General features: G+C 43.1%; 1 protein-coding gene across 3 annotated transcripts in view; it reads right to left on the bottom strand.

Annotated features, from left to right (window-relative positions):
• znf609b (zinc finger protein 609b) overlaps window positions 1-15,836 on the bottom strand; it is a 97,016-nt gene that overhangs the window by 10,063 nt on the left and 71,117 nt on the right. For all 3 annotated transcript variants that reach the window (XM_083993601.1, XM_083993603.1, XM_083993602.1), the window contains exon 4: window positions 329-416. In XM_083993601.1, the coding sequence (XP_083849727.1) occupies window positions 329-416 (88 nt within the window). The remainder of the gene's footprint in view (window positions 1-328; window positions 417-15,836) is intronic.

Here is a 15,836-nt window from a genome sequence, read left to right as displayed (position 1 = left end):
AGCAGATTCATATCAAGCAGAATATGAAAAGGTTAAGAGACCAAGTGCAGCTTAGATAGAGAGAGTGTTATCAATAATTCATTGTAATCACGACTCTTGTCAACCTCGACATCTACAACTTGCATGACGGTAAATTCTCTGTAAAGTGCAGATGCTATGCAAAATCTGTGCATGTACCCTTGGTTTGAACACCACCACGCAAGTGATGCATCATTAACATAACAAGTGCAGATTAGATGAAGCATATTTGAATACATTTAAAAAAAAAAAAATGTGTCCCCCTGTGTTCTCCAGTGAAAACAAAAACAAACAAAGAAAGGCTCCTTACCTGGGGGGGGCCCAGTCATGCCGTGTGCAGTCCAACAGCGTGCCCACGTAGGTCTTGTTCCTCCAGGTAACATTGACCACCAGCATGCCTGTGAGACACACAATCAAAGAGGTCATTTATTTTGTCACAACCATGACAGGAAGAGAAATTACACAGAGCAGAAAAAAAACACAAGAAAGATTGTTCCACTATGAGACTTATAAATCTAACTGCACTTATATGAGCAAGAAGAGCAGCGCGTCTGCTGCATTAACGTGTTGATCATCGCTAAAGGGTGTCGTATGGAAGACACTTATCCAAGTAAAAGATGTTTTTTTAATCTTCTCCACACAGTAAAAAGCCGTAGGGGCAGGACTGACTGATATCTCCTAAATGACTTGGAACAGACTCAACTGCAGCCAGTATTGTAAAAACCTGTGTAAAACACTGGCGGAAGGTTTTACTGAGGATGGTTACCAGGGAATACTCGCTCTCTGAGCAGCCTTTTCCATTTAAATAAAGCCATCTCACAGTACAGGAGATCTCCCCCTGCACGGAGAATTATTTGGAGGAGAATCATGTTTTTGCAGTCCTCCGTCTCATTTTGCGACCCAGGAATTTAGCACCTTGGGTATAATACACATCTACTACAAGAGCTTCTTAAAAACAAACAACGCGCTGCTGGGTTTAAACGATTTCACTGTGAACGGTTCAGTTAGGCAGACTGTAACAGAGTGTGCAAGAAAAACTCCTCGACTTCACTGGGAATTGCTGCAATCCGTCACACTTAGAAGCTCCCGTGTCGCTGTTTGGCTAGTGTGAATTCGGTAGCGCCCGGGCGAGAGCTACACAATCCCAAAGTGTACCGTGTGTGATATCTGACCTTGCATTTAAAACCTAAAATTAGTTCCGCCCGCTCTCTATGTATGTTTCTCCTGAAGGAACAAAATACTCCTCACTTGGCAACGGTCGCTGAAGTGTCGCCCAGTGTGCAGTGTTGTCTAGAATAATCCCTGCACTTTGGACGTGGAAGTGAACAGCAACAGGCCACAGATTTCTCACTGATTTTTTTTTTTTTACCTCGTATATTTTAAAAAATACATCATCGTCCAAACAGCTTCAGAGGATTAAGAGCAACAACGGCACAGAACAACACTCTGAATTTATTGCCCCCCTCCCCCTCCCTCCCTCCCTGGTGGTGACCTCAGCTTGCCACTTCAGCACTGCAGAGAAACTGGAGGCTGCAGTGAGCTAACTTATCTAATGGCACAGGAATGCTGGCTGGCAGCTTCCATCCCTCCCAGCGTTTTATTAGCTTAGGAAACCTCTCTCGCTCACCCCATTTTCCCTCTTCTCCTTCACCCTCATTTCCTCTTTTCAATGGTATAACCATCTCCGCCTTACAATCTTTTTTCTCTCTCTCTCTCTCCCCTCCCACACACACAAGTCACAGTTCAGGCCTCATTTTTCTCTGGCTGCCTCTGGCATAAAGCAGCGAGTGTATAAGGTATTTATATATGTTTACAGGAACCTGCTGACACTTGGCCGCGAGTGTCGTCCTTCACTCTTTGGCCTTAAAATAAAAAAAAAAACCAGAGTGTGAGTGCTCGGCCGCGGCTGGATCCAACTGCAAATGACGTTTGTGTGTGTGTGTGCGTGTGCGGGGCAGTGGAGAGGTCCTCGAGTTCAGATTTTCTGTCACATTAAAAGAACCCAGACCTTTTCTAAAAACGCCTTCAACAGTCCCACCCCCCACCCCCGCCCCCCCTAAGCTCTCTAAACACTCCAACACAAAATGGCTCTGGCAGCTGGTGGTGGCAGGATGTAAATCAAGGCCCAACAAATGAATGACTGGGCTTTCATCATGTGCTTTCTCTAGAGAGGAGTTTGGAAATTATACCACGAGTTGTTAAAAGCCTTTAATGATTTTATTTCAAATTAGCATTTGGTCTTTATGTCGAACCGTCTCTTCACTTAAGAAGCTGTGACATGACAATGGCTGAGGAATGAATGGGATTTTTAGAGTTACTGCTGCCAGTATCAAGATTTTCTTGAAGGAGTTGCTACGTTCTGGGGAATTTGCTTATTTGTATTGTTTCACAAGACTATTGATACCACTCATTTTAAAGATACTTTTATATTCACCTCTTCAGATAAGAAGCTGCTTCAGATAAGAAGCTGCTGGGAATAGCTGTGGATTTAATGTAAAGTCACAAGGGTGATTTGGTTTGTTTCTGAAGACAGAAAGAAGTACATTTCTAGTTCCTTCAGGGAAGCTCATTTTCAAACTAAGGAGTGGATAAAAGTTTATGCATTTTACAAAGACGGCAGAGAGTTGTGGATTACAATGAAGTTACAAATGCTTTTATTAAACTGATTCTAATTCAGTCTTTCTGGAAATACTTGTAGGTTGGTGTTTGGACCTGGGTTGACAGTGATGCAGCTTTGGCTTGTCTTTAATGTGCAGCTGTTAACTCAGCACATCAATGGCTTTTGGATTCCCTGTAATTCTAGCCACAGATTTACTCAAGCTCAGTCAAGATGAATGAGGAGTGTCTCAGAAACCCATCTTCAAGCCACGACTCGGGTCTGAGCTCCGGCTCAGTGTTACGGACTTTCGCAATCTTGTTCTGAAGAAATTCCTCAGTGGATTTTGGGCTGGGGGGGGGGGGGGGGGAGGGGTGATGAGAATCTGTGTGCTGGTGGAACATAAATCTTTGCCCCAATCTGACATCACAGGCTCTTTGTTTTTGCAGGAAATTCCCCTGTATTTCCCTTCAACTCCGACTCCCAGGTGTCGCTGGCGAGGAGCAGCACAGTGCATGTTGCATGGTTGAAGACGCCTTAAGTCTCCAAGCATCGTTGATCGATCCACCACAAACTCTTCATGTGATGTAATATTTCAATCACTAAGCGTCCTCCTTACCCACGTTACACTCTGAGATAGAGAATTCTGTTCACTCACTGCTCTCTCACTCTTTCATGTTCGACCATAGTGATGAGCACCACTGAGCACCAATGTTATGCGCCGAAATTGCGACATTTTTTCAGAGTGAGGTCGATTTTTTGGGCTTTCGCCTGGTGAATGAACGCATCAACCAATCATGTAGCGTGCAAAGGAGGTACATCACATCACCATGACAACAATGTAGACAACCTGTGTCTCTCACCAGCTTTTCGCCATTTCTTTTATATAGTAGGGCTGGGAGGATATGCTTTTCTCCCGATTCGATTCTTCTACGATTTTTTGGATGGCGATTCGATTTAAATTGTGATTCTACCATATTGCCGATTCTCTTGATTTTTAGTCTGCATTTTTAACATTTATCTGCACACAAATACTGTAGGAGCCTATAAATGAACATACTCCATTATAAAGTGAACTTAAACCCTTTTCAAAACCTGTACTCTGTATGTAAAAAAGGCTAACAAATGCACATTGAACAATATTTTAAAACATTTCAAAAAAAATTAAAAATCGTCAAAAAAGATATTGCGATATTTATGTGAATCGATTTTTTTCTCCCACCCCTATTATATATACAGTCTATGCTCGTCTTGTTTGACAAGGGACACAAACTCTAGAAAGACAACCAAATGAAGGACGATGTGTGGTGACGCATCACCCTGTCAGGACAGTGATCAGACAATGATTATTTTACTGTTATTTATTTTATTTTTTAAATTATTATTATCAATACTTGACGGTGTTCTTACGTCTTGGGCCAACTGTCTTTCTCCGAGAATCCATTCTAATAATATTGTATCCACTGAAATATTTCTGTTGGACTTAAAGCAGATATCAGCTTCACGGCCGTTTCGGCTAATGCTGCGTTCAAGGCAGGCTTTTGAAACCGTAAGTTACAGCTTCAAGTCACAACTACGACTTGGTAGCGTTCCAGGTAACCCGTAGCTCGTGTTTTTACCATCCTGTTGTCTGTGAAAGTTCCCTATAACGGCCACTCGTAACTTCCGACCCGTGAACTCGTACCAGATCGAACTGGTATGACTTCACAGGAAGGAAAAACACAAAGTACGAGTTTCTTTGAACGCACCATGAGTTAGCAGCCCCCGCCCTTGTCAGGCATCAATTGGTCCTCGTGCTACGTCACCACATTCACGCGCATCCCTTGGCTGCACACACAGCCCTTCATGCCGTTCTCTCTCCTCATTGGATAACACTTGTATCCCACAAGGAAAATTTTCTCCTCGGGTTACAGCAGAGCAGAGTGACGGAGAGACTCGTGTTTAGGCTGAAATACTTCATGTAAGTGATTGCTGACGGAAAATAGGACTATTTAGGACTTATATTAACAAAAACATTCCACTGATATCTGCTTTAATGAAAATAAAAATTTGATTGTAAAAAAAAGAATGTGATGAGACAGTGATCAGATAGTGAGCTGCTGTGTTGGAGGCAGTAGCCTAACGTTGGTAAGAAGCCGACAGCGGCACAGCGGGTGTGAGGGATGATCAACCAGTAGTTGTGTTAAACAGATTTAAGGAACGACATGGAGGCAAAGACCGGCTGTCACATATTCACATCACCGCCGCTGTGAATGCTTTTGATGCTAAATATTTGCTGAATATTTCGCAATTTCGTGTCCTTTATCCAGCTTGTGAAAGGGCCTTAATACTGATCATAGATTTTATGGCTATGTAAAGACTAAATAATGTAGGACAGATCCCTGACATCACAGTCCATCTGCACAGCCGCTCTCACCGCCACCAACAAATACATTTCAGAGGTGTGTGTAATATTTAACACTAAAGGCCAATAGCTCCATTCTCACTTCAACCATTTCTGTGCTCCGGGCTCTGAATCTTTGACAGGCCTATTTGAAGTGCTGGCTGGCATGTTTTCTTTTTTCTCTGGCTTCCCTCTGGCCTCCCATGTTGAAGCTGAGGAACTCTGTAATCCTGTCAGAGTGGCCCTTAGCTTCTGGGTCACCTCAGATCTCTGCCTTGCTACTCAGTCTGTGAGTGTCAATAAAGCAGCTCCTTGGACATCACGGAGGAAATCTCAAGGACATTCAAAGAGATGTGGATGCATCTCAGCTCAAATGGGAACAGTCCTAAAATAAAAAAAAATAGTTCCTGACTCAAAATAAAGCCGTGCTTCATGTTTAATTAATTGAATGCAAATTTTAAGCTGTTTAAGCCCTTCAGGGTGTATATATGCTGGATGGCTTACAGGAAGGGAAGATGACATGTTGAGTTATTATATCACACTCCTCATCTGGGCTGAAGAGGGAAGGATTCTCACTGCTGACACTTAGAAGGTTGCATCAGAAATCTGAAATTTAATTTCCAGGCCGCACAGTTTTACTGTGAAAAAGTCTGAGGTAAATACCAAACTGGATTACTCCACACCAGCAGCAACAGTGACAGATATATGAACAGCATTTTACATCATTATTGCAGTACTGCCACTTCTACTTTAAATCATACTGATTATATTCAGGACATAATCATTAGTTTTAAGCACAGTTCTCCTCATTAAGCAGCCGTTTCTGCCAGAATTCTGATTTTAAAAATATATGAAATATGTCCAGAGACTTTAGGAGGAAAAAAAGAGCGAGTTGGCAGTTACATATTATGTGACGCTTTGGCTGTGTTCACATTACATGCTGCAGTGGCCTAAATCCTTTTTTTTTTTTTTAGACAAGTGTGAACAAATCTGCTTTTTTTTTTAACATAACATCCAGTCTGCTTGAATATGTGATCCTTGAATCTAGTGGTATCCGTTCTCTGGCTGTGCAGCTGCTGTCAGACTGGAATTCAGTCAGTCATGATAACCACAGTGTTTCTACTGGACTAATTAAACATCTTTACAGTGGGACTCTACATTCATACATCTTCTTGCCAGTATTATATTAAAAAAAAACATGCTCAAGGATACACAAAAAAGATTAGGTTTGACTGGTAAGAGCCTGGTGGATTACTCTGAAAACTTTCATCCTAGGAATCGTTTTCAAGCTGTTGAGACAAAGATGTCAACGTCAAGCCGGGCTATGAGTGGAAAGCCCCTGACAAAAAAACTCAAACAAATTTCCCTGTGGCTGAAAGCAAATTACACTAGAGAAGTGAGAAGACTTTCGATACATGATCATTTGTTTCTACATGAGTTCCAATGTTCTGTTTTAGTTTTGTTTTGTTTGTGAGCCATCATTTCTCTGGGTCTGTTTCAGGAAGAGAAACAGCCTCCAGAGTTCAAACTGTATAGAATTCACACTGACATTACTGCACATTACTGCACATTATGTCTATGTATGAATGCATTTGTTTCTCTTTTCTTTTTAATTCTAACTCTTATTCCTCCGTCTGTTTGTCTATTACCTGCCAAGGGACTGCAGATGTAAATTAGCAGGCTTGCTAACTCCCGACACGTTTACATTGGTATTTACATACTGATGTTCATTAAAGGGACAACGAGGAGTTTTGGAAAGCGAAGTGTTTTCACACTACATTTATGAGCCTCCGTGCACCGTGAAATTCTTTGACCGGCGCAAGACAGACTCATGTTTTCATTCATCAAGAATTAAAGTCAGAGGTTGGAAGACGATCACATACCGTCGTAGTTCCGACCATAAACGGTGATTCGGCGGTGTTATTCTCATGACTCGCCACAAAACCAAAAGTAAAGAAACGCTGGTCGGCTCGCCCGGCATTTCCACCACCGCTAATAATAACAAAATAACAATAGAGAAAAAACGATATATTTATCGAAAATGGGCCCATTAACAAGTGGTAACGTAGATTCATCCACATTAACGTGAGACTTTTTTATTGTCGTGGAATTTTTCGTTCTGCCGCTGGAGAAACTCCTTGTTGTCCCTTTAATGTGTATTGTCCCTTTCAAATAAATAAAAATAAATAAGATCAGAAAAATCCAACTTGCTCTTTTGGAGTGCGGTTCGTCGGCTCTTTTTTTTTTTTTTAGGATTGTGTTCATTGGGGTCAGGGAACGGGGTCTGGGTCTGGGTCTGGAGGTAACCGGCTCCCCTCTTTGTGACAGCCTTATTAGGGTCAGTCAGGACGGCTGAGTGAAGCAGCATTAATGAGAGGAATTGGTCTGTAATTTTACCACTCATTTCCTTTCAGTGCTGTTGAACAACAAGCGGCTCCTCTCCCTCCTCAGGCGCCCGGCTCGGCTGTGGACTTGTGTGGGATTATTTGAACAGGAGGCTAATGTAATGGGGGGAAATTAAGTCTGGGGTGGTTGTCTGCTGCATGGGTGACTGCCCCCCACCTTCAGCTCCCCTAAAACCTCCCCCTCCTCCCTTCCTTAACACATTTCATTAGGTTTGCAAGTGGGGGCCAAAATATCAGGCTGCTGGTGAGGGCCACGGGTTCACGGGCTGACCTCTGCCCCCTCCACTCCAGCTCAACAGGACTTCAGTGGGGTTAATGGCATTTTCACTGACTGACCCTGTCAAAACGCTTTTGTTATCTTTGAAACCAGGAGATCGCTTCTGTGCATTGATGGTTTGTGACATTATAGAACGGTTCTCGCCATTATCAAATTAAAGATTCCCATTTGGCCTTGAATATCTCACACATTTCTAAATTAAACGATAATAAAAATGATCAGCACTCGAGTTGCAGTTATTATCTTTTGTACACAATCGAGATTCTGATCTAATTATCGACAGATTTTTACAGCCTTCGTCGAGTCGTGCTATAAGAAAACAGCTTTTCTCTTCTCCTCATTCTCTCAGCACTCGGAGCGCCACTCATCAAGGTTGCATGTAGACAAGAAAGTGAGAACAATGAGAAAAATAGTGTCAGTTTTCATTACAGAGAGAAGATAAAAGATAGCCGGGTGCTGCCATGAGCAATAACTGTAACGTTGATAAATGAAGCGTTTGAGCATTCAAGTGTCTGAGCATGTTTCCAACAGTCCATTTTAAGAGTCTTTCTGCACTCGTGGTGCATGAAATGAAGCCGAGCTTGTCCGGGTCTGTCAGTGTCCTGACTGACCTCGTATCAGATCCTGCTCAGACGGCAATAGTGCGAGTGTATTCACGATTGTATGATTTGTTTTAACTGGAAGATTCATCAGTAGCTACTGTGATTTAAGGCGAGACACTACAGGCAAAAACACTGTTCTTCCTGATCAATTTTGAGATTTTGGTCTGTTTTTCCTTCCTTATCATGTATTCTTTCAGAAAAGTCGAAAAAAAAATGGTAGAAAATCCACATTAATGTGGTTATTTTTACTTCATTTTGTCTCCTTTTGTCAGTAGATTTCTCCTAAATTCACCAAAAGTGAACAGCTACTGTGACATACTGAGCTGTTGTCTGACCCATGTCATGTCAGGTATCATTGTAAAGCTCTCTCTCTCCTGAACAATGATGTAGGCTACAAAAATTGTCATCTCCTCCGTATCTGCAACCAATCGTAAAACTAGGATTCTAGAAGTCTTAAAGACTGTTTTCTCAAAATGAGTTTTTCCTCATGAGCCCAAAATCTCCACTTCAGCACTTAGAGAAACCAAGCCTTCCAGTTTTATTCCTGTCTATATTTTTAAGGTTTTCACAGAGGGGATTGTTGATATATCATTCAAAGCCTGATTTATACAACATTTTATTCCTAAAAACATGGAGAAATTAATTTTTTTAGGGCTGGTGACGGTATTTTCTCATGTACAGATGATAAAAAGAGATATCCAAAATCCCCTCTGTAAAACCTTCTGACTAATATGTCAACAAAATAAAACATTATGAAATTTTGAAAGTGGCTTTATCCATTGTTCAGATTTCGGTTCTGGAAATGTATGCAAATTAGTGGATATTTAATTGGATATTGCCTCATTTACTGTACATATTTAAACATACAATTTGACAATACTTGCAATACAAAAAATATTTGTCTTAATGTAAGTGATAAACTTGGGATGTTTCATGGTGATATATGTTAGTTAGGTATTTACCCTGCTATTCTCTGTGTGGATATTTCAAAGAAGCAAAGTGAAGAGTGAGATGAAAGCAGCTGGCCTGGGGTCTGTGTGCTGTGTGATGAGGAGAGTCACAGGACACAGAGACTGACCGCTGGTTACGTAACGCTGCTAGTTGGAGCTGGACTGTCTTGTCTCTGTGTCTCTGCTGAGTCTGGTGACAGTTTTTAGACGGTGTGGGCTCCACTGCGAGCGGTGTCGTCTCTACGTTAACCACGATCATCCTTCCCCGTGGTTCATCGTGGTTAACGTCGCTGTTCGTAAATGTTTAAATGTCATTTAAAGCTCTGAATACGCGCTGGAGCCCACGCGTCAGGTTTTGAAGGAATAAATCATGTATGTAAATGCGTTGTTTGTGTACAGTGTTGTTTACCAGGCCTGCTGAGGCGCAAAAGAAGCAAAAAACTCCAGCTGAAGTTAGCCAGAGCCGTGCCTCAACATCCACAACCATCAACTAAACAGACCTGGAGATGGATGGAGGGTGTAAAACAGGAAGTGGATACCAGACTCAAACATGGTAAACCACACACTTGAATGAAAAGTGCTCGTCTGCAAAACAAGCTTCCTGGTTTGCTTTAATGCACAGGCTGCAGGTTTACACTACAATGATGCCACAAAAACGATTCTGCAATGGGAAAATAAAAATATAAAAACCATGTCAATGTGTCCTCTCCACAGCTGTAGAGACGTCTTCTATAATCTGTGTGTACGGGGTGAAACACTCTGAACAGCCAGACTGACACAACCTTGCAGAGTCCTGCACATTGTGTTTCCATTAGGCCTTGAACATTCAGCTGACAGCAGTTTAACCCAGACTGTCGTGTCCACACTGTTGTGAAACACTCGATCTACTCCTCAAACCTCCTTCTCAGCTTTATTTATAAGTCATGTAGCAAACACTGCTAACCAGGCTAGCTAACATGCTGCTAATGAAACATACAAAAGATACAGCTGATTATCTGTTGGCTTGCCTGTTCTGTATGTTTCTCAGTCAGTACTATTTCAGTATGTCTTTCTAACGCATTGTGATGAGCTAGTAGGGACACTAGGGATTAAATGAATGGATTGAGAGTTACACATGTCTTTTTTGCAGTACTTCCCAGATACAACACATTCAGCTCTCTTTGTGATATCACAGCTTTTCTGCTTTCTAATCCCTATCATGAATTTTGTTGTTTTTGCAGTTTCACAGTTGCCCCCAGTAAAAAAAAAACTTCAAAGGCTGCGCTGCCGTCCTCAGCCTTTCCTGAGAGAGTGTTTAGCTCACCGCTTTGCTGAGCGCACGGTGCATGGTGCCCTACGATTGCTGTTTTGAACTATTTTCTGACATTTTAAGGCTAATAATTAATCATTTAATACAGAAAAATAATCGGCGGATAAATTGGTAATAAAAAAAATAAAAAATACTCCATTAGTTGCAGCCCTTCTACACCATAAAGCAATTTTCAAAGTTGTAAATAGTAGCACAAAGATAAAGCCACTGATAATCTAAACCATAAAAAAACTATAGTGAAGGTTTGGCCAATAACAAGCAAACCAGACACGGGTATGGTTGATGATTTTATTTGGAGCCCTATCTGAGGGGTTGAGGCTGCATCACCGGTTCATAGGAGGTAAAAGTGCAAAGTCACTCTCACTGACAAGAATAACAGCCTGTGAGAAGGTCAATTCTCTCATAGCACTGAGAGGCAAAGGAAGGCAGCATTAGTATGCTTTCCACGTCCACGCAGCATTATCAGCCGCATGCAGCACTTTTCTCCTTCCACAAAATCACTACATGTTTACTCTTACAGTGGGAGTAGATCACAAAGCAGCGGCAGCAGCAGCAGCCATGCATCTCAACAGCCAAAAAATAAATATTTGACATCTCTACCGACTCGGCGTGCATTTATTACTGTAAATAATTTGCAGTGAGGCGAGGAGCAGTTCCCCCTTAAATGTGGCCTGGGCAAATCCGCAATCTCTCCATTAAAACAAACCCTCTGGTGCTTTTCCTTAAAGAAGATGGTGCTGAGATTGCGAGACGAGCCGGCCCAAGGCGCATTACTCAGGCTCTGCTCGACGTCTACAGAAAACATGATATCTCATGACAACCACTGAAACAGCTTACAGCTCCTCAAGGCGCACGATTTACGTTTCAAGACCATTAAGTGCTTGGAAGAGAAATGCCTTCTTTTTTTTTTTTCTCCACTCAGGTGCCATTTTGGACTAAATTTGCGGCTAACAAGACCAGGCTGCTGGTGAGTCGTCTATATCTTCAGTTCCTTCCAGAGTATTATTTCAACCGCATATTTAGAGAGACGGGTGAATTGTTTAAAACGTGGGACTGTTCATTTCTTATCCTGGAAATTGGCCACTTCCACTCTTGCACGGTGAACACTGATGAGGGTAAAGATTGGCTTGGCAGGGTGGAAAGTAAACGTGGCTAAGGAACTGGCAAATTAAACTCTACAGAGCAGGAGGAGAGGAGAGGAGAGGGCATATCACTTTTTGTTCTTCTCTCTCCACCGTGTCCTCTGTTGTTCGGAGAAGTCGGACCTTTGTGACCGATTGGTTTTTTTTCACTCCACCTTCTTCCTGCTCATTGGCCTGGCACAGAGCTACAGGCCTCCAGACAATGCTCACTCTTATTTCAAGGACAGTTTCTATAGCAAGTTCACACAGGGAGCAGCCACCGCTCGGCTTTATAAAAACATTTCAATGAGGCCACTGACAGGTGGTCTCCAAAAGAGCAAGGAAGCATAGCTGGCAAGTGAGCTACAAGTGCTCCTTTCATACAATATTCCCCTTCTCAACTCCCTGACAGGCCTGGAGAAGTAAAGAGAAAGGGAAAAAAAACACAAAAACTAACGTTTATACAGGAATAAACGTTGACGCTGACCTCTCCTCCGTTCAGAGGCCTTGGTGCTTTTAACTCCTGTGATAAAGCCAATTCTCCTAAACGCTGCAGTGATGTCATGTGTGCTGCATAAATAATCCATGAGACAAACGTTGATCACAAAGCGCCTGTAGTATTGGTCTATTAGAGAGCTCAAGAAGCTTGTGGGACCTGCTGGGGAAGTAGCCCGCTGTGCACAGGAGATGGGGTGTGTGAGGCTGTGGCTTCAGTGGGGGGAGGGGGGAGGGGCTTGCACTGGCATGGAGCTGCGGTGTTTGGCCAGAGGGGCCCCCTCTGTGTTCTCTCTAGCCCGGAGCAGGAGCCAAGGCCTTCTGGGCTGCGTTTCAACAGCAACAAACTTGTGCAGCATGTTGGAGATGACATTTGGAGGTATCAGCATGCTAAGCCTGGGAGGGGTTGGCCCATCGCTCCCCGTCCCCGACACCACCCTGGGAGCTGCCACTGACTTGTCTGTGCTGAGGGGATTTGTGTCAGTGCCGGGCCTTAAAATACCACAGCACCCCCCCACCCCCCCCCCCCCCCACCCCCCACCTCTCCCTCCTTCTGTCTACTCTCCACTCAGTTGCCCTGACTGCATGACACAGACTCACTTTCCCTCACCTCATATTATCCACTTGCCTACCAGACAGGACGTTAAGTTGTATGGAAGGTTTTAGGGGTTGTTCAGTTCGGGCCATCCACGTGTACTCGGGCTGTCAGATCGAACTTCGCTATTAAAGAATTCAAATTATTTTCAAAATGAGAACATTCAAAGGTGAAAACAGATGTTTGAATGTGTGCCTTCCACAACAAAGCACATTAACGTAGTGCGTCGAGACGTTCGGGGTAGTAAACATGTGCACGATGTAGAGCTGCAGCTTCAGACTGACCAGCAGAGTTTTTTTAAAATTCCCGTTTATTCGGTTGCCACGGTGCGTCTACGTGTTCCGCACACATTCTTTTTTCTTTTTATCGATCGATCCACGGACTGATCAACTGTGATCTGTTGCACCACTACTTATAATATTTTGATTTCCCTTCTTGAAGTTTTATATTGTGTTATATTTATTTAGGAGTAGGTTCGTTGTCAGAGTTGTTTTCGAGGCAAATGCAGAGACTGCTTGCTGAAAAACTTCCCCAGATGGGAACACACATCAGCGGTTTTGCATGAATTTCCCTCTAAAACAACTCTGTCTGGTAACGTTGTGTTATCATCTCATAGCGTGGTGAATGTGCAGGTCACAACTTGTCCACCAGAGCGTTGTGGAGTTGTTGGATTGTGTATTTGATGAGTTTGATGAGGGAAACCATGAAATCCCATGAGCCTCCGTAGCGTAGCTCTGAGCAGCTCACGGCTCTGCTCCACCGTTCTAAAAATAACTTGCACCGACAATTACAGGTAACGAACCTACTGCTATGACTATAGGGATTATGGCAATGGGCCAATTTGCCAAAATGTTGAACTATCCCTTTAAGTGTGTTACATAACAGATTTGGTCGGAATGCCCTTAGTGGACGTGGGATGTAATAAGCTGGTATAGTTGTATATAATGAGCAAACATACACCAAAAATGTGAATATAATTTGAATATTTAACATAAGAAGCGTTAGAAATGTGAATGTGATTTGGGGGAAGTGTGACAGCCCCAACGTGTACGTTCAGGCTGCTGATTAAATCTTGCCGTCGGGCTGGAAAGACTGCCACATCGGTGCTCAGATTACACAGGATGGAACATTGATAAGGCCTCATCAGCCAAGAACTCTTGTCAGCCCCCCCCCCCCTCCCCCACCACCCAACCGAAGGTGCAGCCTCCGCCATCAGATTTTGTTGGGTTGTCGCCCGCTTCCCTCCTCATCTGTTTCTTTCTCTGGCGCTGCTCGGCGAGTCGGGTGAGGCGCGCACAATTACTGGGAGCCTGTTGTTCATTTACTCCCACAAGGCCGGGAGGCGGAGGTGATGAAGCAGCTGTCGGTTGGCATGCTAAATGAAACGCACACACATGCAGTGCATGCCTAAACAGCCCTATATGAGACTTGTCATGCAGAGAAGTGCAGGACTGCTCAACTTCACCGCTAATCAGGATTCCTCTGCTATGTCTTTGGGGCCTCTGTTTGTTGCTCTTCCCTGCTAACTCGGCCTGGATTTGCTTGATTTCCTCATTTGGTTCTCATTTGTTCAGTTGCCCCACAATGAGAGAAGTCTACTCTCATAGCTCTCTTAGGGAAAAAAAGCAGTGGAAAGGCAGTGCAGTTTGATGTGAACAGCATCTGGGTCTCTCTTTCATTTTAAGAGTAGCCAGTGGGTTGTTAGGGGCTCGTACCATTAAAATGATGTAGAAGGAATACGCATCTTTGTGTTGTTTAATGTAGTGTGCAAAATCCAATACAATGGAGGCTACTGACAAACGTCTCCTTTCAGACTCAGGGCACATTCCTTCAGCTGTATCGATGGCTGTTTATATGACGCCTAATGCTGACGGCTGCAGTGGAGAGCCAGCGACAGCACACACACCCGGTGCTACAGCCTCTAGTCATCAGAGTTGGGCACGTTCATTTAAAAAAGGAATTAGTTGTAGTTACATGTTACTTTCCCCAATAAGTAACTGAATTACTACATTAAAAAAATAGCTAATTACCAGAAAAAGTAACTACTGTGTTACTTTTTTAAATAAAATGCTTAAATTATGTCAAATTACTTGGACTCACCCCCCTAACCTTCTAACCATAACCCTAACCTCCCGCTTTTCTGGAACTAACCAACTCACTCAGTATCGTTGAGCCTGTCTGTGTGGAGGGATACTGAGTGAGTTGGTTAGTTCCAGAAAAACTGATTTTTTTCTGACTAGTTGATGGACTGAAAAAAATGTGTATAACGTAGACTTTAACAGGTGTGTTATTACATGATGGGACTTGTTGAGTCAAGTAACGGTGCATTTTATTGTCAGTAACAGTAGGGGCGTTAGGAAAATGGTAACTTTGTTTGATTACTTATAAAATAACAGTGTTATTAGCGGCGCTACTTCTTCTAGAATAACAGTCATTTCCATCACTGCTGTTGATTAGCATTTAAGTGCAGTTGATTTTGTCAACGAGTTTGTCTAACAGGAATAATGACTAATAATGACTTATTTATTTACTTATTTTCCTTATTTATGTACGGGTGAGGTGGGATTGTGGGAGCGATAAAAAGATGGGGAAAAAATGAAAGAATGGAAGTTCTCTCTGTCACAATGCACTGTGAAATTGCTTGTGAAATTGCTTCCAATAAAGAAAGTTAATAATAATACATAAAAAAAAGATGGTACTTCCTGGTTGTGGTTAGTAAATGCATCTTTCCGTCCCCTATAGCATGGGGCTGTGAGGACCTGGTGCAGGTTTCTGAGATGAAAACAGGCTTCAAAGAGAGCAAAGGGGGTCGGACTGTGGAAACCCTGCTGGTCTCTACAGCTCTGATGGTCATAACAACCTGTGCGCTACACCTGCAGAGTGCCCCCCCATACAACCCTCCCTCCCCACAACACAGACCGCTACCTTCTCTTCCTCACCATACCACTTTTAAAAACCACTCCAAAGCTCCCAGCAGCCTCCTCCCCACTGAGCCAGATAGAGTGGAATCAGAAGAAAACACAGCTCCATCAGGCCAAACCACCACCTCTTTCAGCCAAAATAGCAGCTTTGAGGGAGCGAGTGC

This window comes from Trachurus trachurus (genome assembly GCF_905171665.1).
Source record: "Trachurus trachurus genome assembly, chromosome: 3".
Taxonomy (NCBI): domain Eukaryota; kingdom Metazoa; phylum Chordata; class Actinopteri; order Carangiformes; family Carangidae; genus Trachurus; species Trachurus trachurus.
This window is presented reverse-complemented; position numbering and strand designations above follow the sequence as displayed.